The sequence below is a fragment of the Alosa alosa genome, chromosome 4, assembly GCF_017589495.1.
Source record: "Alosa alosa isolate M-15738 ecotype Scorff River chromosome 4, AALO_Geno_1.1, whole genome shotgun sequence".
Classification (NCBI taxonomy): Eukaryota; Metazoa; Chordata; class Actinopteri; order Clupeiformes; family Clupeidae; genus Alosa; species Alosa alosa.
The window spans coordinates 36,658,841-36,680,649 of NC_063192.1; the positions used below are offsets into that span (position 1 = coordinate 36,658,841).

The window sequence follows — 21,809 nt, forward strand, 5'->3', positions numbered from 1 at the left end:
CGAGAGGACGAGCTGGACAGGACGTGCTGGAGAGGACGAGCTGGACAGGACGTGCTGGACAGGACGAGCTGGACAGGACGTGCTGGAGAGGACGAGCTGGACAAGACGTGCTGGAGAGGCAAAGAGCAGGAAAAGGCGGAAACATAAACTGGGTGGCAACAGATTAAGATTCCATTCACAGTGTGACCGGGCGCTGTCTCCTGCCCCTGATTGAAAGTGTTGGCGAAATGTCAAGCTATTGAGATGAGACAGAGAAGAGCCTCCACATACACACACACCACACACACACCCCCACAAACACACACACGCACACACACACACACACACACACACACACACACCCTTTATGCCCAGCTGCGGTTGCCTCGGCATTGACGTGGCTGCCATACCAAATGTCAGCAGCCTTCTGCAGATAAACTAAGTGTGTGTGTGTGTGTGTGTGTGTGAGAGAGAGAGAGATTTAGAATGTGCCTCATGCCCAATCTATGAAATTCTGAAAATACCTCTTTACAAACTGCAGCAATTTGTTCCCATTCACTGTGATCCTATTCATACTTTGCAGTCACGTGATTACCATGGATACCTGGCGGGCAAGAAACGCTAACAAAATGGCGACGAACAGTGGCCAGCCAGGGGAATTGCAGATTTCCAATACTACAATCAATTAACTATTTAGACCATATGTCACCAAATGTTCAAATAGATATCAAGAAACGATTGACATACTCGGAACGTGTGATCCATAACATTACACAGCACCCGCTGATGTTTTCATTGCTTTGAAGCTGGCAAAGTCTCTACCAGACTTGGAGTTTGGAGATATTTACATATGTTATAGAGAATCCGTCACCTTACACCGCACAAAAAATGCGAAATGCGTATAATCCTGTTAGGTTGTAATGTAGTAGTAATAAGTGTACGATAGTATGCATGCAAAGTAACTGTAAGTAATAAATAGACGCAGTACAACAGTAACGTGTCATTCATTCACCATGTACTCTTCTTCTCATATATCAAATCATGTACAGATGATAACGCGTTCTCCCCACCTACTGGCGAACGTGTAAGCACGTTTAGTTAAGATTACACGATTGACATGAAACATAACTTCAGCGAATCATAAATCTGAAATGATCCATTATGTCAACTGTCTCTATGACAGGAGACTTCATGACCGTCACTTAGAAGTGAAACCCAGCTGGATGCACGGCTTGCAGTTCGTCTGATGTGTCTACCCACATCCATTGATGCCACATGTAAACATATATGGTAACCTAATTAAAAAAAGGAAAGAAATGTGTAGCTTTAAAAAAATCTGTTGTAGGCTAATGTTACTGTGCTTGTGAATGATATACTTTATCTAACTAAAACATTTTTCTATGTTAGGTACATCATTCCTACAGCTTGAATGAATCGCCTCTGACAACTTGGGTTGCTGTGGAAAAGGAGGGACTGATTCGATTTGGCCACTGCACCTGTATGGCCGGGTCAGGTGAAGTGTGCTCACATGTAGTGTACATCAGGAATCTGTAAGAGACTGTACATGCACAGAAGTTGTTTGCAGACTACTGATCTTAGTCTTTTGAATTGGAGGTGCAGTGTCTGCAAACAGGAATTGGCAAAACGCAAGCGTGCACAAAGAAAACAAATGAAAAGTGCTGCATTTTGCACTGTTAGACAGACAATTACAGATTTATTCAATAAATAAATAAAACGCACATACATAGATAAATAAAACAGATGAATACAAATAAATACAATGCACAAAGGTATTTAAAGTGAAAATGTAATACATGTATTATTGTAATATATAAAATGTCATATATTCATTATTATTATAATTTACAGTGTATGTTTGTATAAATAAATCATTGCATATTTACACTGTATTATTGTAGTATTTAACCAGAAGGAATGATTGAGGGTGCCACATTTGTAAGGGCACAATACACATGGACTACTTTGTCTAAAACTGTTGTTCAGCCTCCCCAACCCTTAGATATGAATATGACTGTTCCTTGTGGGGATATGCCTATTAGGTATTTCATGGTGTGATGATGTTTATAGGTCGAATATGTTTGTGCTCTTGCTTCTAAGTCTTTGGGTTTTTCTATAAAAAATTCGAAACAATCAATTATGCAGGCACATCTAAGGTAAGTTTGTCTAAATATCATGGGCATTGACAGCCGAAGCTCTTCTCTCTGTGGCCAAAATAAAAATGATGGGACAAGCTTTCCATGTCTTTCTCCCTTTTCCTCCTTTTGGTGGCAGGGGTGTGAGAGGAGACAGACGGAACCCAATCAGGGGACAGTGGGTCATCAGATTTGGCACCCGAAATAATAAAATAAGATAATATAATAGATAGATAGGTTTTGGGTATTTTCAACATTGAGTCCTGTAATGTTAGTTCCAGGTCTTTCTAGTAACTATCAAGTCTGTTAGCAAGCTACCTGCATAAGGGACAAGGATTAACTAGCTAAATTGTGTGAAGCAGACAAGTTTTTTTTTTTTTTTTTAATAATCGAGCAGTAATAATTCCTCCGTAAATAATCTAGCTCTACTGTTGGGTCATCTCGTTCTCATTGAAAACCATAGATATCACAAACCTCAAAACAACCTATCACACAACTTTTGTTGTTGTTAGCAAAAGACGACAGCCTAGCTTAGACTCATAACACAAACAGCTGACTCGCGGAACCAGCTGTATAAGTATAAGTATATATACTTTTTTGATCCCGTGAGGGAAATTTGGTCTCTGCATTTAACCCAATCGGTGAATTAGTGAAACACAAACAGCACACAGTGAACACACAGTGAGGTGAAGCACACACTAATCCCGGTGCAGTGAGCTGCCTGCTTCAACGGCTGCGCTCGGGGAGCAGTGAGGGGTTAGGTGCCTTGCTCAAGGGCACTTCAGCCGCGGCCCACTGGTCGGGGCTCGAACCAGCAACCCTCCGGTTACAAGTCCAGAGTGCTAACCAGTGGGCCACGGCTGCCCACAGCTGGTAGTGTTGATTGATGAAACTACAGGGTAACTTAAGACACGATTAATTACATGATCATACACCCATTGTATTCAAACAAATGTTGAAATTACCTTTGATGAAATGATCACTGCACAGACGTGTAGGGCCTATACTGTGAAGGTTGCCAGGTCCCATTTCCTGAAACGATTTCACGTCTGATAGCCTGTATCCATAGTTGTTGTCTCACTGTTGCTGGAGAACGACGTTCTTGCCCGCCAGCCAGTGGTTGTGACGTCACGTGCAAAGTATGTTGGGGGGTACTCAACCCAGCTGTGATCCTATTGGAGGAGGGGGGAATGGTACTCAAACCCAGTTCTGTGATCCTATTGGAGGAGGGGGGGGGTACTCAAACCCAGTGCTGTGATCCTATTGCTCCAGGGACAATGTGATCCCTTGTAATATAGCTAACATATGCTAAATGTAATAATAATATTGGAGGAGGAGGGGGGTACTCAAACCCAGTGCTGTGATCCTATTGGAGGAGGAGGGGGGTACTCAAACCCAGCGCTGATTTCACTAACAGTCCCAATCCCAGAGCTGTCCCAATCCATGTTATGCTTTCAATTCATAAAAACTAATAATCATTTTCTCTACTTGGGAGGCAGGTCAATTTTTTTTATTTTATTTCATCTCATAAGATTGTTATTTTTCACTGTATCTCGTGTTAAGTCCATGTCCCCCGACACCAACATGCTCTCTCTGTGTCTCCAGCTTCTGTTTCACGATTTTACTCAATTCTGGGTTACGGGGACGCTGGCGAGACACGCCGCTCCGTCTGGCATCATGTTTTTGTTTGTTTTTATGTAATGTTCGTAATTTTATGCAATGTTCTGTTTTTTTTTTGTATTTTTTGTCTAGTTAAATGTATTCTCTCTTTATTTCCGTTATTTTTGGGTAATTTTTGTGTTATTCTTAGTCCTTTACTTGCTGACAAGTCTGTTGATGCTGTGACGTTAAGGGCTGAGGACCTAGCCATGGCTAACGTTGGCTTTTGTCCTGGGCCTCTGGTGTACTCAATCCGTGAACGGAAAGGGATTTCTCCGCTGCCGCGACCACTGGATTGACCTGCGAGCTGCCATGCTCTGCTGCCTGGAGTCTGGATTGAGTAGGCTAACGTTAACGTTAGAAGGAAGTTTAAAGAACTCTGACGACAGTGATCTCACTGAACAACAAACGGTCGCTGTCAATGTTCACCAAGTTGCTGATCTGTAGGATCATCTACGACTTCAGACTGTTCATTGCTTCCAGTGCTCTCCAGACTGCCAGGAAAACGTTAAATCCTCCGGGTTGGACACAGCTGTGCGCCTTCATCATTGCCCTTGGACTATTCAGCCGGTTAACTAGATGCAACCAACTGGACTAAGTTAACATGAGTTTTCTTTTTAAAATGTCTTAATTATTTATTTTATTATTTGTTTTTGTTTGTTATCCGTCTTGAATGTTTCACATGTTGTATGTTTCACGTGTGACGGGTACGCTGGCGATTACGTCGCTCCGTTTTTGCATTTTTGTTATTTGTTTGTTTGGGTCTTGTGTGTGAAGCACTTTTGTTGCACTCTGTGCATAGAAAAAATGCTCTTCATGTTTGTGTGACCGGTGGAATACACTCTGCGTTGTGATTTGCTGTTTTTGAGTGACTGACGTGACACGGGATGACGATGTATTCGCGGGCTTTTATTCTCTCTGCAAAACAATAGGGACAATACAGTGAAGCAGGCAGTAGGTTCTCCTTCACCCAACTCCTCTTCCCCAAAGTGACAGAGACAGGGCCAAAAAGCACAAGTAACCCACACAAAACATACTAAATACAAAATACAAGATATAAAATAAAAGTAACATCAATCATTACATTTAAAAGGTTAACACAACTAGTCGCTAGGATTTAACCATTAAACTATGCTACCTAGCCTAGCTCCTGATAGAGACCTAATGGAAGTAGCTAGCTAGTATGGCTAACTTAGTTAGCAACTACGCTAGCGGGAGCTAGCATGCTAATTAACTGTACAAGGTTACAAGCAAAATAACACCATGACAAAGTGATAACCAAACAGAAAACAATGACACACCTGCAAAACAATAGGGACAATACAGTGAAGCAGGCAGTAGGTTCTCCTTCCCCCAACTCCTGTGGTGAATTATAAATAGCATGCTAAGTACTAGCGATCGCTAACAACATACAGTAGCATTATACAGGGTACAGGCTACAGCCACAGGCTAGTCACAGGTTCATTTTACACCATGTGACACGAAAGTACAAAATATAAAGAAATAAACAAGAAAGCTCCATAATAGATAAAACAAAGTGTACAGAAAGTAAATATAGGTAAAGTGATAGTTATAATAGTAGTGAAAGACAGTATAGGGTGAAGATATTTAATATAATATGAAAGGAGGGATAGACAGATAACATACCTCTTCCCCAAAGTGACAGAGACAGGGAAGAGGTGAAGGGCACAGCGAAATATGAATATGAAAAATTGATACATTAGAGGGGGCGGGAGACTACGGAGGCCCACTAGGACTCTCACTGTACTGGCGATACAAGGCAGTGTGTCAAGGCAAAAACCATCTTTGTGTAATTATAAAACAATAGAAATGTGACCTGTTACATTTGTCTGTAAGCACTTTGTGCTCAATGCTTGAAAAGTGCTATAAATAAATATTATTATATTATTATAATTCATTCATTTCCTTCATGCAGTGTTTGTGTGTACAACGGAGCCACTGTACCAAGGAGTGAGAATATCAGGCTGTGAAATATAAAGATTTAGCAATTTTCTATGCATTTACAAATACCATTGCATGATATTAGCACTTTTAGAAAATCAACCCAATGGCGACATCTAATGTTGACCACTACAAACTACAAACACCCACATAGCCATGATGGTTTGTCAGTGAAACTATGTAAAAGGTCTCATTTACATATATATATTTTTGTTTTTATTTTTTATATAATTTTTTTTTTTTTTTTTTTTTTTTTTAACTCCTCCGAGCACCCAAAGCACATAACTGTTTTAGAGATATACTGTAGCCTATTGGCCTTTAGAGGTCAATTCAAATCCCTCTCTCTGGCCTACAGCACACTTTGCAGGACGCTGCTATCTTAATTCCATGGTCCAGCTCTACCCCCCCTCGTCCACTGCGGCGGTCCTCTGATGAGTGTCTGATGTGTTGGCCCTACATCAACACTGGTCACTATGAGGTCAGTCAAGACTGATTCCTTGTTGGTGGAATGATTTACCCAATGCTCTTCTGTTCTAGCGATAGTTTCGGGATCCTCAAAAAGTGTCTAAAGACTTCTGTTTTCTGTGTGTAACCCACAGGGAAAATAAATATTAGGATATAAAGTTAAATAGATAAATAGATAAGTTAATAAATATGCTAATACTTAAATATGTAAAACTACATTCAATATAATAGTTGTTGAGAACTTTCAAGAGTTTATTTGTAGGCACTCTAACCCATAGAACTGGCTTACAGCCAATCACAGTTCATACAGGGGTCCCCGGGTTTTTTGAGTAGTGCACGAGCGTTGAAATGATAAGACGCGCTGGGAGTAACGTTAGTCAGGCTGACTACAGGTGAAAGGATCCAGATGTGAGAGATAATTTTGTAAATAAGCTATTTTGTTTTGGTATGCCAGTTGTCTATTCGGGAACTGTGTGTAATGAGTTTGTTTGTTTTGTAATAGTGTACAGACAAAAGTCTCATCAGTTAAGGGCTATAGTCCTGTGTGAGATAAGTGGCCTTGCTAGCAAGCTAAGTAAGCTAGCCAGTTAACGAGTTCGGTTAAGTGTCTGCTGTGCGCTCGACGACGGTGAAGGAAAACCAGATAGCGGTTTAGGCTACCGTGTGCCTTATACCTCCTCTGGCAACGCTGGACGTCTCGCTCTCACTCCCTCTTGGTTGGATGTTTTCCCCCGCTGCTGTACTGTCACTGCCTCGGGTCTGTGGAGCCTCATTGCCGGCGCGAGCTAACGTTGTTGGAGGTATCGATTCGTAACCCTTTTTGTTTTCAGGCTCAGCTGAGTGAAGCGGCTAGTCTGTTTGTAGCCTCACCGAGCACAAGCAACGACACAGGCCTGCAACGATAACTCCTCGATACCGTGCGGTATTGTGTGTGTGTGTGAAAGAGAGAGTGTATGTGTGGGCCCACATTGTTGTTGTCTTATGTGATGTTCAAATTGGTTGCCGTTGTCTGGCCTTAAGCCAGGCTAAGGGGTTTAGCATTGAATTGACAACCTTATGGGTCGTTTAATATAGTATTTATACTATTACTCATACTTTAGTGTTTCTAAACCTAAACTTAGGCTATCTATTCATACCATAGACTGTATATATAGAACTGGACAGTTCTGTTAAGTCTGTTAAGAGTGATGCGAGCGCTAGACCAGAGCCCCCTGGTGGCTGGCTGCAGTACAATGTGTAACTCCGCCCATCCCCATGTATTTCAATGGCCAAGTAGCCAACTTTCCATGTCACTTTTCTCACCTAAAACTATTTTTGTATCTACAACTTTTTATTCGAAAAAATAGTTTTCAAGATGCTTCAATACACACAATTTTTCTTTTCTCGCTGAAATATTTTTTTTTAATGTTATATTAACAAATCTAAAAAGGGCGTGTTTACACCTATGATTGACAGCTGGCTGGCTGCAGACACGACGCTTTGTCCATTATGTTTTAACGTCTAGGCTGCAGACACTACCACGTCATCGCTCACTTATTTTAACGACACCTGATTTCGACACATAATCTAACCTAAATAAGTGTTGCTGTTATTATCATTAGGCTATATCTTATCACAGTCTGACTAAATACAAAATTGATAGTCATACATTGTGTAGTTGTTTGTAAGAGACATCGTTGTTAGTTGTGACAGATTCTTTGTGAAAAAAGATATGTGCTGTTCTTTCGTAGATGCTAAGTATATTAGCTCATAGCATGCTACATCATGCTAGCATTAGCCAGTTGATAGGTAAAGTAAAAGGGCTCTGCTATATTGAAGTGAAGTTAGCCATAGTCACCATCATTTACAGTCCTACTTGTTTCAAATGGTTTAACGTAACCAGTGATTGCCGCCATCATCGTTGCAACTTCATTTGAATACACTTAAGTCACTGGAGAAGGCGATGTTAAGTTTCATTAACGTTAACTCTTGCTTAGTTTTGCGGATGGCAATAAACGCCACCTAGCCTGCTAGGTCGACAACCTCGCTATGCCCATTTATGAATCAGCCCGACAAATAACGTTACTTGTGTTTTAGTGAACACATTATTGGTCCATAGCTTAACGTGAGGAGGGATTCAAAGTTACAAATGCTTAGTATGCTGAGAACAGCGGTATCTGAAAATGCGTTAAGGTATCGTTACCTGCGATTGCACTGCTGGAGAAGCATTTTGCATTGGTATGATTTGATCAGGTCTTGCCAGTGATGTGTAATCCTCCCGTAGACGTCTAAATAATACATCTAAATTGAAAACTGTGACAACTCATTGATAGGCTCTCTCAATATGTAATCGTATGCCTCTACCACAGGCTTGCTAGTCAGAGAGGGTGCACCATTACCAGAGAGGGTGCTCCATTATAAATCAAAAATGTAATATTGCAGCCTTCATGTCAGCTGTAAAAATATGAGAACATGGACCTACTACATCAGGATACTCTGTAAACATTTTACACATAATCAGGAAGCTACTTTGCTGTTCAGTGTGTGATGTGTTTAAAGTGGTACTACGTTTAAAGAAACATTTTTATTCTTCGGTTCAAGTGCATAAGAAAATACCACATTATGATGATGGTTATGGTTACCCTTAACAAATACAAAACAATATAATACTTAAAACAGGGATCAATCAATAGCCTAATGAAATAAACAATGAAAATGAGGGGGGAAAGCAATAATAAATAATAATGCCCATTCAATCAATAATATAATAACAATAACATGGTAAGACTACATTAAGGAGAATATCAATAATAAACAATGTCAAATTAATCAACAGCCTATAATGAAAATAAAACAGTACTACTGCATACAAACCATAATGTATAAGAAGTGCTTAAAAGACCAAAAACTATCACAAGAACGAAGAGCACTGGGCAACTCATTCCACCAACATGGAACCACTGAGGAAAAGAGTCTTGAATTTGACCTAGCGTTTAAGACTGGTCGACACAACAGACGCTCATCAGAAGACCGCAGTGGGCGGTTGGGGATGTATATCTTGATCATTGAATTAAAATAACTAGGAGCAGATCCAGTCAGTGTCCTATAGGCCAAAGGGAGAGATTTAAATTTAAATTCTGGCTACTGTAGGGAGCCAATGGAGAGTAACTAGGAGAGGAGTTACGATGTGTCCTCTTTGGCTGATTGAAGACCAGTCATGTTGCAACATTCTGAATGATATATCACACAAAAGAAATTAAAAAAAAAACATTCAATATTGATTTAGTATCAACCAATAATTATTCTGATATTAATATTCTTGTAACGTCTACATCTTTGTGTAGGCTACAGTTAAATACTAAGCAATGGCCTCTGACTTAAATACCAAGGCAGTTAAATGACCATGGTATGGTATAGTCTACGTGATACACAGGACTACACAGTAAACCCATTTAAAAAGCATCATCATCTCAGTATACCCATTTAAAATAGGCAAGGATACGTATTCAATAACATTTGGGGTTGCTCACAGCATACCCACCACTGCAACTAACTAACTAGACTACACCACTGGTTAAATGGCGCATTGCAATTTACAATTTGTGTGAGTTCAGGGGCATACAGAAAGTTGAAGTTTGGGTGACATCAATAAAGAAAATAGAAACAAAGGGATGTGTCCAGCCTCAAGTATGAATGATGTCACATTAACAGAAGGTTCAGAGCAGTGGCAGACCTTTCTTGGTGCCACACAAGTTATTGAAAGTCATGTGTTTTCAGAACGTAGTGGTGCTGTGCCATGTCCCATGTATAAGGGGCTTCAGGTTGATCCAGTGACGGTGGGTGATGTCAGGGAGATGGATTTCAGGGGACTTGGAGAAAGGGGGAGGACATGTCACCTCAGACCACCCCAGCCAAACCACTTCACGTAGGCATTCCCTTGCTTGCAGACTAATGTAGACCATGGAGACCACCTTGCCGCCACCTCCAGTACATTCAGCCATCTTACCTGCAAAAAGGAAAGTTACAATAAAGTTAGTCAGACAATTTTACAACATTACAAAGCATCTAATCAGGCACTCAACACCACTAGTAATACCAATTAATTAAATATATGTGTGCAATAAACTTCACAGCCTACCTAATGTTAACTACACATTTAAATATGCGGTGGAATGTTATTAACTTAAGTCAGCTTGAAAAATAACGTTATCAGTATGACTGATCATGGACGTTAGATGACAAACTAAGGTCTTTCTCAAATGTTCACCGATATCCCTGGGAAGTGACTGGTTCTTGGCGTAGTGTTTAATGCAGGCGTTTCATTTATCGATCATTCACTTATGCGGTCTACAACTACCGACCTACAGATTTAATTTTTACAGTCTATGCTACCGACCTACCATCACAGAAGTAGCTCTAACAGAGGTGTCTGTCGTTAACGTTAGAAAAAATGCAACGCTGGCAAACTGGCTAGTAGTTACATTAACATGACGGGTTGATGAGGTCCATGCTTCACATTACGTTAACGTTAACTTGCGTTGCTTGACCACATCATACCGTTGCTTTATCACATCATATACTGTACTGACTGTCTAGTGTTATTAATCCCCATGTACAGTCAATGGTTACTCCATGTTGAGATAGCATACATTAAGACTGAAATATTTGAAAACAGCAACAACTAATAAAACCAAGTATATCATGCATCGACTGTTACGGGAGCTGTGTGCTAATCTTCACTTCAACGACTAACTTAGCCTCCCCGCTGACGGTAACGCTAATGTAGCTGCTAACGCTAGCATGTAATTCGCTCCGTATTTCTGTTGTTAGCTCATTAGTATTCACCATACTAAATTGTCACAGTCTATAATCAACATAATAAGCTCTCTTAGACGTATTTAAGAACAACAATAGACAAAAAAACTTTTCAGTTGATAATGCTAACACTTACCAGACAAGAACAAACCGATTGTTGTTTGTACTGTTTAGCTAACTCACAGCCGCCAAAATTCATCCAGCCAGCTAGACTAGCCTTCGGCCGAAATCGACCCTGCGTTGTGGAAAGGAGAAGGGGGCGGGTTTCACTTGACAAGGGGCGGTTTAACTTCGCTGAGTGGCAACTGAGTGGGCGTGCCTGACCGCGGACTCCTCTTCACTCGCGATGCTTCAACTTCTGCCGCGCAGCCGCGACTTCAAATTGGTTGCAAATTTTCCAAGATGGCGTCGCCTCGGCGGCTTCAATTCCATAGAACACTGCTGAATGCAACCACACTGTCCAGTTCTATATATACAGTCTATGATTCATACTTCACTATTTCTAAACATAAACCTATTTAATCATACTGCAGTTCTTCTAAACCTAAACTTAGCCTATCAATTCATACTTTAATATTTCTAAACGTATACTTATTTAATCATACTGTAGTACTTCTAAACCTAACCTTGCTTAATCATATTGTCTCATTTATAAACTAAACCTTCTAACTCCGCTGTGCTAAAGATATTTTACAGAAGTGTGTTTACATCTATTACACTTGCTGGTCAAGTTCGTCAAGCCACAGGTTTTATATTGTATTTATTGATTGTTTTTATATCCTGGTATTATTCATACTGTACTATCTAGTCAGTTGGCAACTGATTGTACATTAGCTATACACAATTTATATATTCATTGTTAAACATACAGCATTTATATTTCACATTTATATATTTATTGTTATTTATAACTTTCCCATATCCTTACCTTTGTTAGTAGAAATAAATTAACAGCATCTGGCATTAAAACTGTGGTATTTGTCTTGATGAGGGGATATTTATTAATTGTTCAGAAATGGTCATACTTGGAAATTTGATTTAACTAAGCATTAAAAGTAGTGACAAAAAAGTAAGGAGAGATCCACTTTAACAGAACTCAGGCCTTTACCTTAAGTGAAACTACAGGTAAAGAGCGTTACATGTGTACCTAACATATCAATTGCCCGATATAACATATCAACAGAGTCAGAGTTTGAACATGTTTATGGTTATTTTTTATCCTTAGATTCTCTTCATGTTAGATATTTTAATGTAGGCTATGTGATTTTACTTCAAATTGTTTACCTTTAATGTTGTTTATCGTTTTTGTCACTTTGGATAAAAGCATCTGCTAAGATCTATAAATATGAACATAAACATGTAACAGCAATGTAAGGTGTATGAACATCCACAAAAATACTATATACATAATAAACACACATATTTATGCTAGGAATTATGATTACCTTGTTTGCAATCAGACACAGATGTCCATATACGGAGAGGACTTCCTGTGCAGGATAACCTTTAACCCCAGGTGTGCATGAGACTGTGTGGCCTATTCTCCCCCATCATACTGTAGCTTATGCTACTCTTTGGTTACGCATTACAAGGGCGCTCTGCATGAGCCGGAGTGCTGGGGCCTAATCTCCCCCATTATAGCAGTGGTTATGCCATATATGGAGAGGACTTCCTGTGCCGGAATGCTGTGGCCTAATCTCCCCCATTATAGCAGTGGTTATGCCAAAGAGTATCCCCCTGGTTCTTCCCCATTATAGCAGTGGTTATGGCAAAGAGTATCCCCCTGGTTATGCATTAGAAGGGCGCTCTGACCTTCGGTTCCACCACACCTCTCCGACTGTGAGATTCCCGCTATCATCCTCTGGAGAGTTCATGAAGCATGGAAGTAGTGCTGCATCGCCTATCAAACAGCAGACACGGCCAATCGGCCATTTAACCATTCCAGACTAAGCTCTACGCCAGACCCGTTGTGCTGATGAGCCACTCAGCTAAGAGTCGCTCTGTGGAGAAGAGAGGGTTCACGAGAATAAAAAGCAGATTCAATCAAGTAAAGGACTAAGTCTGTTTCATTCGTTAATGAGAGATGGATTATTTGGTGTTCATATTCATATCCCAGTAGTAAATGTCTTGTTTTGTAAAATAGACTGAACAACTACGCATGCTGATTTTTAGGACATTACAAAACTGAAGAAACTATTTGTTTTAGAAGGCTCTCAATTAGAAATTTCAATTTCAGAAAACAACTAAATATAGACTAAATATAGGCCACTACCAAATTCCGACTGCCAAGTTACAATGCCTTATGGAAAATATATCAATACAGTATGACAATCAGAAATATTTTGCCCTGAAACTGAATGACATGCATTTCATTGTGAAGGGATACATTTTGAAAAGTTAAGAACTGGTCCCCACGTTAAGCTATAATGGAAAAGTTCTTCCTGTGATGAACAAAAATCTACTGTTGAAATTTAACAGGTATGAAATGAATGAGTCTTCACCACCCCTGTCTGTGGTGGACTACAACCAGCAATAAGTCAACCCTGTGTGAGTATAACTCAAGCACAGGAAGCGGTAAAAAAGGATATGGGTGTTAATTAATGTCCATTCTCACAACAGACAAAAGAGTCCTACTCTATGCAGGCTAAAGACATCCCCGTAAGCTACACCAATTAGACATTTGCATTGAGGGCCATACAGGGTGATTTGACAACAATGAAAAATGAGAATTCAGTGTTATTCTGGTGGCATTGATGGATATGATGGGCCAGTTGATAGAATCATTAGCCTATATAATATAAATAAACTAACCAAAGGGCCGGTTGATATCATAAATAAAGGTTGGACACAAATTTGGCAAAAGCATAAAGCTTTGCGATGTTTAGCATTTTTGCATAGGCTAGTCAATGTTATTCATCAGTAAATTATAATCAAATCCTTACTTAATTCATGGCTTTTATAAGATATATTTATCTTAATCTCAGTTATCCCCACTCCAAACAAACAGTTACAGTTTGAACAGGGGTTGCCAACGTCTCCGGTCAGTTGTTTGCAAGAGGGTAACCGTGACACACATCTGTTGACATTCGGCCTGAATTACAGGCCGCATCCCCAGAGGTCATCTCTGCTTCACATGAGTAAGTAGATGCGCATGGGAGTTTGACCTATAGGCCTAGTGGAATAATTGTCGTTGGCCAGAGCAAAGAAAGAGCCCAGTTGTCTTTCGGTGAGCCGCCTATTGCGTCATAAAACAATAGCTTGACCTAAATGATCATTTTGACAAGGTGGTGCTCGGGGCATGAATCATTGACAACTGTTTAGCGGATTCCCAAGCGATGGGCACAATTCCATTTTACGCATTAACTCGAGGAAATGAAATATTTCCAGAAGCGAAATGCAAAGGGGTAGGAGAAGAGAAGGACTCACCTATAAAACACTGGAACATGGCCTGCAATAGGTATCCGTGGGGTGACATCCTACGTAGGCTACATCTGGACGACTTCGAAGACCAAAATCAGCTGTGTTCTTGCTGCCGCTGATTCCATTTGACTTGTTGGGGAATCGCACACTTTTATAAGTCCAAATAAGGAGGATATATCTGCCACGATATGTTTATAGAGGAACGTATTTTAACGCTTTTCAAAAGGAACTGGCAGCACACCTTGACCTACTGGAGTGTGTTCTTCAGCTTTGGACTATGTATTGCCTTCTTGGGCCCCACCATTCTAGATCTACAATGCCAAACACAGTCAACACTCCAGCAAATTACCTGGGTGTTTTTCTCACAGCAATTTTGCCTTCTTATCGGCAGTTCCATTGGGGGTGTTTTCAAGAAAACGTGAGTAACAAATTCAGTTGAGCAAGTTTAATTTCATAATTGTGCCCCCCACACATTGGTGATTTGTATTTGATTAAAAGAAAACTTCATAAGGCATACAGTCTCTGTAATAAGCTAGGTGAGGCCAATTTGAAGTATCTCTAAATGGTTTCATGTTGTAGAATGACGGCTGCAGTAGAGTAGGAGCAGTAAGATAACAAGGCAAATGTCTCTTGTGTGATGTGATGTCTGTCTTGTCCACAGGCTTTTCAGTGCCCTGTGTGCACTCTTCGTGTCCTCCCTGATGATCTCGGTCATTTTTGCCATAATCCCTTTCTGCTACAACGTGCTGATCCTGGCCATAGCCATGGCCGTCACTGGCTTGGCAATGGGGGTGATTGACACCATAGCAAATATCCAGCTAGTGTCCATTTACCAGAAGGACTCTGCTGTCTTCCTCCAGGTCAGTTTGCATTGGCAGTGTGACATGGTGTCAGTGTGATGGTCAACATGTGGACCTTTTTGCTGTCCATATCAAGATATAGGTAGTGGCTTATTGTTTTGATAGGAAAGTACACAAAGCTAATTTAAAAGGTAACGTACAAACCATGAGTGACCCTAGTGTCCGCATCTTGAGTGTTGTTATTGTCGTTCTCATGGCAACGTGGTCTTTGGCTCCTCCAGGCTCTGCACTTCTTCATCGGCTTCGGAGCCCTAGTGAGCCCCCTGATCGCCGACCCCTTCCTGTCTGAGCGCTGTGGAAACCGCACCGGCGGAGAGGAGTCCCTGCACTTCCACAGGAGCTCCGTCTATAACATACGGACCTTCAACACCTCCACCGCCACGCCTCCACTGGCACACGAGGAGGAGTCCATCGTCTCATATGCTTTCTGGATCATGGCTGTTATTAATGTAAGGGTTTGGGAGTGATCGGTTTCTTCAATGCTTGTCAATTTCTTTAATCTTTAACAGAATAGAACAGATCAAAAACTGCTGTTTCATGCCTCCAAGCGTAAACTCTAATTCTTGTGTATGCTGTGGTTCATGTGCACCGTGCAAGCCTTGCTTTTCTTGCAACATTGAATCTCAAGTCTCAGTGAGCCCTTCAGATGGATAGAGATAGATAGATACTTTATTGATGCCCAAGGGGAAATTCAAGGTCTCAGTAGCATACAGACAGACACACACACAACATGCACTTACAGCAGAAAAAGTAATATATGAATAAAAAAACTCCACTGTACAATAGAGACAGTAGAAGATAAACATGTTACTAAAATACTAAATATACTAAATAAAATATCAACATAGTGTGCTTAAGGATGATCAAGCATGACAGGGCAGGGACTGAGCCTTTAATTCAGTGTGCAGCTGAGGATGATCGCTTCCTTGTTGTCTCTGTCAAGGGTGCCATGGTCGTGGACCCCTCAACAGACACAAGCAAGATGCAATATACAGTTGAAAGGGTGGGGATAGTAATATGGACATATAAGAGCATAATGTATAATGTAGACAAGATAATATAACAAAAATATGTCAGTGCAAGAATAGGTTGAGGTAAAAGGGTTACAGCCATTGGTCAAGTATTGAATATAAGGTATATACTTCAGAATGCTGCTGTTCAGAAAGTCTCAGTGAGCCCTTCAGAAGGCTGCTGTTCAATAACAGGTGCGTAATGGTCAGCAGCAGGTGCGTAATGGTCTTCTGTTGTCCCGTCACCTCCTCCAGCTGCCAGTCCCCATCGCTGTGCTGGTGCTGATGTACCTGGAGAAGCTGATCCCCTGCTGCCCTGGAAGCAAGAGCCGCCTGCTGGACAAGGACGAGCTCTCCATGGAGACGCAGGGAACGGAGGCAGCGCCTGCGCCCGAGCCTCAGCACCCGGCCCAGCAGGAGGACGACGTGGGAGGTAAGACCTGCAGCTCATTTGCCAAATAAGAGGACAGAAGTTACTCTGTTTTTAAGGTGATGAATGGTTTGCATAGGATGCCATGTCTGTTTTCATACCCAAGCTATTAACAGGGTTAATGGACTGGATAATCTGCAACATCATTAATTTAATGTGCCATGTGCTTCATGTGTCAAGGTCATTGAATGTGTCATGTGCTTCATGTGTCAAGGTCATTTAATGTGCCATGTGATTCATGTGTCAACGTCATTTAATGTGTCATGGTCATTTAATGTGCCATGTGCTTCATGTGTCATGGTCATTTAATGTGCCATGTGCTTCATGTGTCAAGGTCATTTAATGTGTCATGTGATTTATGTGTCATGGTCATTTAATGTGTCATGTGCTTCATGTGTCATGGTCATTTAATGTGTCATGTGCTTCATGTGTCAAGGTCATTTAATGTGTCATGTGCTTCATGTGAAAAGGTCATTTAATGTGTCATGGTCATTTAATGTGTCGTGCTTCATTTGTCAAGGTCATTTAATGTGCCATGTGCTTCATGTCAAGGTCATTTAATGTGTCATGTGCTTCATGTGTCAAGGTCATGGGGACCTCTTCAGCTGCTGCAGAAACGGTAACCTAAGTGGGCTGCCTCCGTCGTTTTTTGGGATCCATATCTTGGGTGGAATCGTGCTCTTCATGACCGATGGAATAGTGGTGAGTAGACCCAGGTGTGCTGGTCATACTGGCAGGGTTCCCACTCGAAGTCAAATGTAAAATTCCATGACTTTTCCCTGACTTAAAAATCTGAATTTCCATGACTTATAATATATAATGATTGTTACAATATACTGACCGATGATTTCAGAGCAGCCGTGTAGCATTCGAGAATCTTTACCCTTTTAGAGTGGGTGAATATCCAGATATACAGTACATGCGTGGAAATATTTGTATTAATGTATTTTGGCAAGTACATTTTAAACCTCTACAACAAAATTCCCTGATATTCCTATGACTTTGCCTCCAAAATGATAAAATTCCCTGACTTTCCATGTCTGGAATAGACTTTCCAAAATTCCATGATATTCCAGAAATTCCATGACCCGTGGGAACCCTGGACAGGTGTGCGGGTCAGAGCAGGACTGGCATCAGTGGTCACCATGTAACCTAATGGAAGACCTGAACTAGAGTCTAGAGAACATGATCTTGGCACAACATACAACATTCACGATTTAAGGTGTTCATAGAAATAGAACTGGTTTCTGTTATGCGGGTAATAGAACTGCTTTCTGTTTCAGGGGGAATATGCGGGTAATAGAACTGCTTTCTGTTTCAGGGGGCATATGCAGGTTTTGTGTACACGTATGCCGTGGCCCCCCCGATGTCCCTCACGCCGAAGACCGCGGGGTACCTGGCCAGCCTCTTCTGGGCAGCCATCACAGCAGGCAGGCTGGTGTCCATTCCTCTGGCCTACCGCTTCCAACCTGTGCGGCTTCTAATGGTCAACCTGGTAAAGCTGCCCTCTTCAAATATAAACCTGTCAAATTAACTTTTTTGTTTGTTTTTTTAAACTGTTTAACTGTAATTGTGATTATATTTTATGTTAATCTTTTTATCTGTCTTTTATAATATTTGTTTCAAATGTAAAATACTTACAAATAAATTGTATTATTATTATTAATAATAAAATATAATAATAATAATAATAATCGATTGGCTAAATGTTTCATTTTGGATATTTGACATCTGCTGTTAGGACAGTGTAGAGAAAGTTTGAGTGTAAACAAATGGCCCTTGTTGTGTGGTCCTGTCCCGTCCCTGCTGGTGTGGTCCTGTCCCTTCCCGTCCCAGGCAGGAGTGATCGTGACGGTGCTGCTGCTGCTCCTCCTCTACACCAGCAGCACGTTCCTGTTCGTGGGCACCTGCCTGCTGGGGTTGTTCCTCAGCAGCATCTTCCCCTGCATGCTGGCCTACACCGAGGACGTGCTGGAGTATCAGGGTGAGCTGCGCACAGCCGGAATAAACATGACAGGACCCCTCAAGGCCTCCTCACATAGGCACCCACATGACAGGACTAGTACTCAAGGCCTCCTCACATAGGCACCCACATGACAGGACTACTCAAGGCCTCCTCACATAGGCACCCACATGACAGGACTACTCAAGGCCTCCTCACATAGGCACCCACATGACATGACTAAGGCCTCCTCACATAGGCACCCACATGACAGGACTAGTACTCAAGGCCTCCTCACATAGGCACCCACATGACAGGACTAGTACTCAAGGCCTCCTCACATAGGCACCCACATGACAGGACTACTCAAGGCCTCCTCACATAGGCACCCACATGACATGACAGGACTAAGGCCTCCTCACATAGGCACCCACATGACATGACAGGACTAAAACGTCCCACATACTCGGCGCACCCGACCAGTAGCGCGACAATGTGACGTCACAGAAGCGCCGTAACCATTTATACTCGCACGTGGTGGTCGCAACACTAGTTGCAATATTCTCCTGAACAGAGGTGTCGCTGTTGTGAAAAGACTAACATTAACTACTTACACAGCAGAAGAAGCTGCAGTAAGAAACACCAGTAGCTAGCCTCTGTGATGGTACTTCAGACTTTGGTTGCTACTATTCACAACTACCATCATCATTATCATGTAGTTTCCAAGGTGTGTGCACAGGTAGATAGATAGATAGATAGATAGATAGATAGATGGATATATAGATAGGTACTTTAGTCATCTCGAGGGAAATTTTAATCATTTAAACAGTTTAGTTAGCTGGCTAGCTAGCTAGCAGCTGGCTGAGTTTGTGTAATTTCCTGAAGTGGAAAGAGATTTTGTTCAGGCCTTAATAGATATCCTTTGTTTGAAAATAAATCGTTTCTATTCTTTCCTCTTAATTCCATGTGTTGCAACTCTCACTGGTAACTTTGTTAACTTATCCAGCAAACTATTAAAAATTCAATGACTGTAACAAAACACTGCAACTTCGCTTGCCCTCGAACTAGTCCATCTTCCTGTTTCCGCCTTTGTCGCTACTGTCTGAAAAAAAAAAAAGTGGTGCGCCACCGCGGTGCTACATCGCCCAAAACCCTGGCGCCAGAGAGATCTGCGCCATTTTGACGTCACATTGTCGCGCTACCGTGTGCTACACGGCCCAAACCCTGGCGCGCCAGAGAGATCTGCGCCATTTTGACGTCACATTGTCGCGCTACCGGTCGGGTGCGTCAGGTATGTAGAAGCCATTAACCACCTCCTCACATAGGCACCCACATGACATGACCGGACTAAGGCCTCCTTACATAGGCACCCACATGACATGACATGACTAAGGTCTCCTCACATGAATGTGGCACGATGATCAATTACATTAGATGTAATTTTTTCAATAAAACCCTGCTTTTCGCCTCCAGTGTATATTACAATTCAGTTCAATTTTTGTGGGTGTGGCTTGTGCTTGTCAGTTAAAAAATACCATTCTGGTGGGTGTGGGTAAGTGGCAGCAAGTGTCGCTTAGGTCAGTGCCATTGTGTGGAGGCCATCAGGTTCCTCCAGATGAGAGACAGCAGTATCTGCAGCCTAACCCTAATGCATCTGTTTAGGGAGCTTTGGTGTGTCTCCACCAAACTAGCTTTACCAGCTAAGGGTAGGTCATGTTAAAGCGATGGTTCGGAGTAATTTCACTCCGAACCATCGCTTTAAGGGCCTATCCCATTACACGCGGCATGCACTATGAAAGGCATTATAGTCAATGGCTTGCGCGTGTAAAAACTGGTCTGCCGCTATGCTCAGCAAAGCGTAGCGCAAGTGACATTTTGCCGCTTTGCCGCCCTTGCGCATGCCGCAGTCAAAGTTCAATCAGGTTGAACTTTGACAGCGACGCGCTGAGAGTCGTTGGTATTTTGCACTGAGCCCAGCGGCAAGCACAACAAAAATCTTTGGGACGTTACCTCAACCAAGAGCAACCTAGCGGCGAGCGCAGCGCATACCGTGTACAATGTGATGCCCCTTTAGCTTTACCAGCTAGGGTAGGTCATGTTAGCTTTAGCAGCTAAGGGTAGGTCATGTTAGCTTTACCAGCTAGGGTAGGTCATGTTAGCTTTACCAACTAGGGTAGGTCATGTTAGCTTTAGCAGCTAAGGGTAGGTCATGTTAGCTTTAGCAGCTAAGGGTAGGTCATGTTAGCTTTAGCAGCTAAGGGTAGGTCATGTTTGCATACTGAGCCCTGTTTCATCCACTCCTCCACCTCATGTAACCATGTAGTACCCCACTTTTACAGGTTGTGCCACTACAGTTCTGGTAACAAGTGCAGGATTGGGAGAGATGGTTCTTCAGGTGGTGGTTGGATCGGTGAGAGACATTTTAGATATTCAATTAATTTATTATTATAAATATATACTAGGAAATTGACCTACTCATCCATTGGCCTTCACACCTTGTAGCAGTTTTAATAGCCATGTTGCTGTGTTCTTATTCCTGCAGATTATCCATACAGCCGGCAGCTACAGCTTCTTATTGTGTGGGATGATCATCGGCTGCATCGGCTTCATAGTCTTCTTTGCTCTGCTGCTATGCCATCGCCTGCACAGAAACTACCTTACTGGTCAGTCCTCCACCTCTGACCTCAAGAAGCCACATCTCGTGCACTCAGTGGACCCTTAGATTCATAAGCTGATGTTATAATTATGCTGTTTGTTTCTCTTCTACAGGGACGTCTAAAAAAACGGCAATGGTAGAGGAACCTTCATCAGAAAAGAATGAAGAAAGGACATAACAGCAAAATGACCACTGCTGAACCTGAAGGGTCAAAATACAATGCCATTGCTTAATACTACAGCAAATATTTTTCTTAACAGATTTTGTTTTTAAAAGGGTTTTGTGTCCACAAGTGATATGCATTATTAATGTAAGTTATATTCTGTCCATGTGCTTTTTGTTTGTGTGTGTGTTACTGTTCTGTTGAGCGCATCTTTTCTAAACCAAATGTTAATTAAAATATCCATTACAATGTCACAACATTGTCATATCTTAATGTAAAATCATAGTTCAAATAATGTCATACGAGGTGAACGATC

At 41.6% G+C, this 21,809-nt stretch overlaps 1 protein-coding gene and 1 long non-coding RNA gene across 4 annotated transcripts; one reads left to right on the plus strand and one right to left on the minus strand.

Annotated features, from left to right (window-relative positions):
* Positions 1 to 4,667: 4,667 nt before the first annotated feature.
* Positions 4,668 to 5,455, minus strand: LOC125293762. Its single transcript, XR_007193418.1, has 3 exons — positions 5,439 to 5,455; positions 5,093 to 5,151; positions 4,668 to 4,707 (listed from the first exon to the last, which is right to left on the minus strand). It is a non-coding gene; the product is annotated as an uncharacterized LOC125293762 (long non-coding RNA).
* Positions 5,456 to 6,508: 1,053 nt separating this feature from the next.
* On the plus strand, positions 6,509 to 21,747 carry mfsd4ab (major facilitator superfamily domain containing 4Ab). 3 transcript variants are annotated; one of them, XM_048241091.1, is made up of 10 exons: positions 6,509 to 7,140; positions 15,094 to 15,292; positions 15,514 to 15,741; positions 16,558 to 16,735; positions 17,319 to 17,434; positions 18,054 to 18,227; positions 18,569 to 18,716; positions 21,014 to 21,084; positions 21,217 to 21,337; positions 21,444 to 21,747. In XM_048241091.1, exons 2-10 carry the CDS (start codon positions 15,134 to 15,136, stop codon positions 21,506 to 21,508), a joined length of 1,260 nt encoding a protein of 419 aa, XP_048097048.1. In that variant the 5' UTR covers positions 6,509 to 7,140; positions 15,094 to 15,133; the 3' UTR covers positions 21,509 to 21,747. The 3 variants fall into 3 exon arrangements, with proteins under 3 accessions (XP_048097048.1, XP_048097049.1, XP_048097047.1); XM_048241092.1 differs by having other exon boundaries at positions 6,509 to 7,018; XM_048241090.1 differs by lacking the exon at positions 6,509 to 7,140 and adding an exon at positions 11,425 to 14,850.
* The last annotated feature ends 62 nt before the right edge of the window (positions 21,748 to 21,809 follow it).

What these genes read in the sequence shown, in the direction of transcription:
- mfsd4ab (XM_048241090.1), top strand. Translation starts at nt 14,621, where the DNA reads ATGTTTATAGAGGAACGTATTTTAACGCTTTTCAAAAGGAACTGGCAG. An exon ending in GGCTTCTAATGGTCAACCTG is followed by an intron (nt 18,228 to 18,568) that starts GTAAAGCTGCCC and finishes TTCCCGTCCCAG; the next exon opens with GCAGGAGTGATCGTGACGGT. An exon ending in GCACAGAAACTACCTTACTG is followed by an intron (nt 21,338 to 21,443) that starts GTCAGTCCTCCA and finishes TCTCTTCTACAG; the next exon opens with GGACGTCTAAAAAAACGGCA.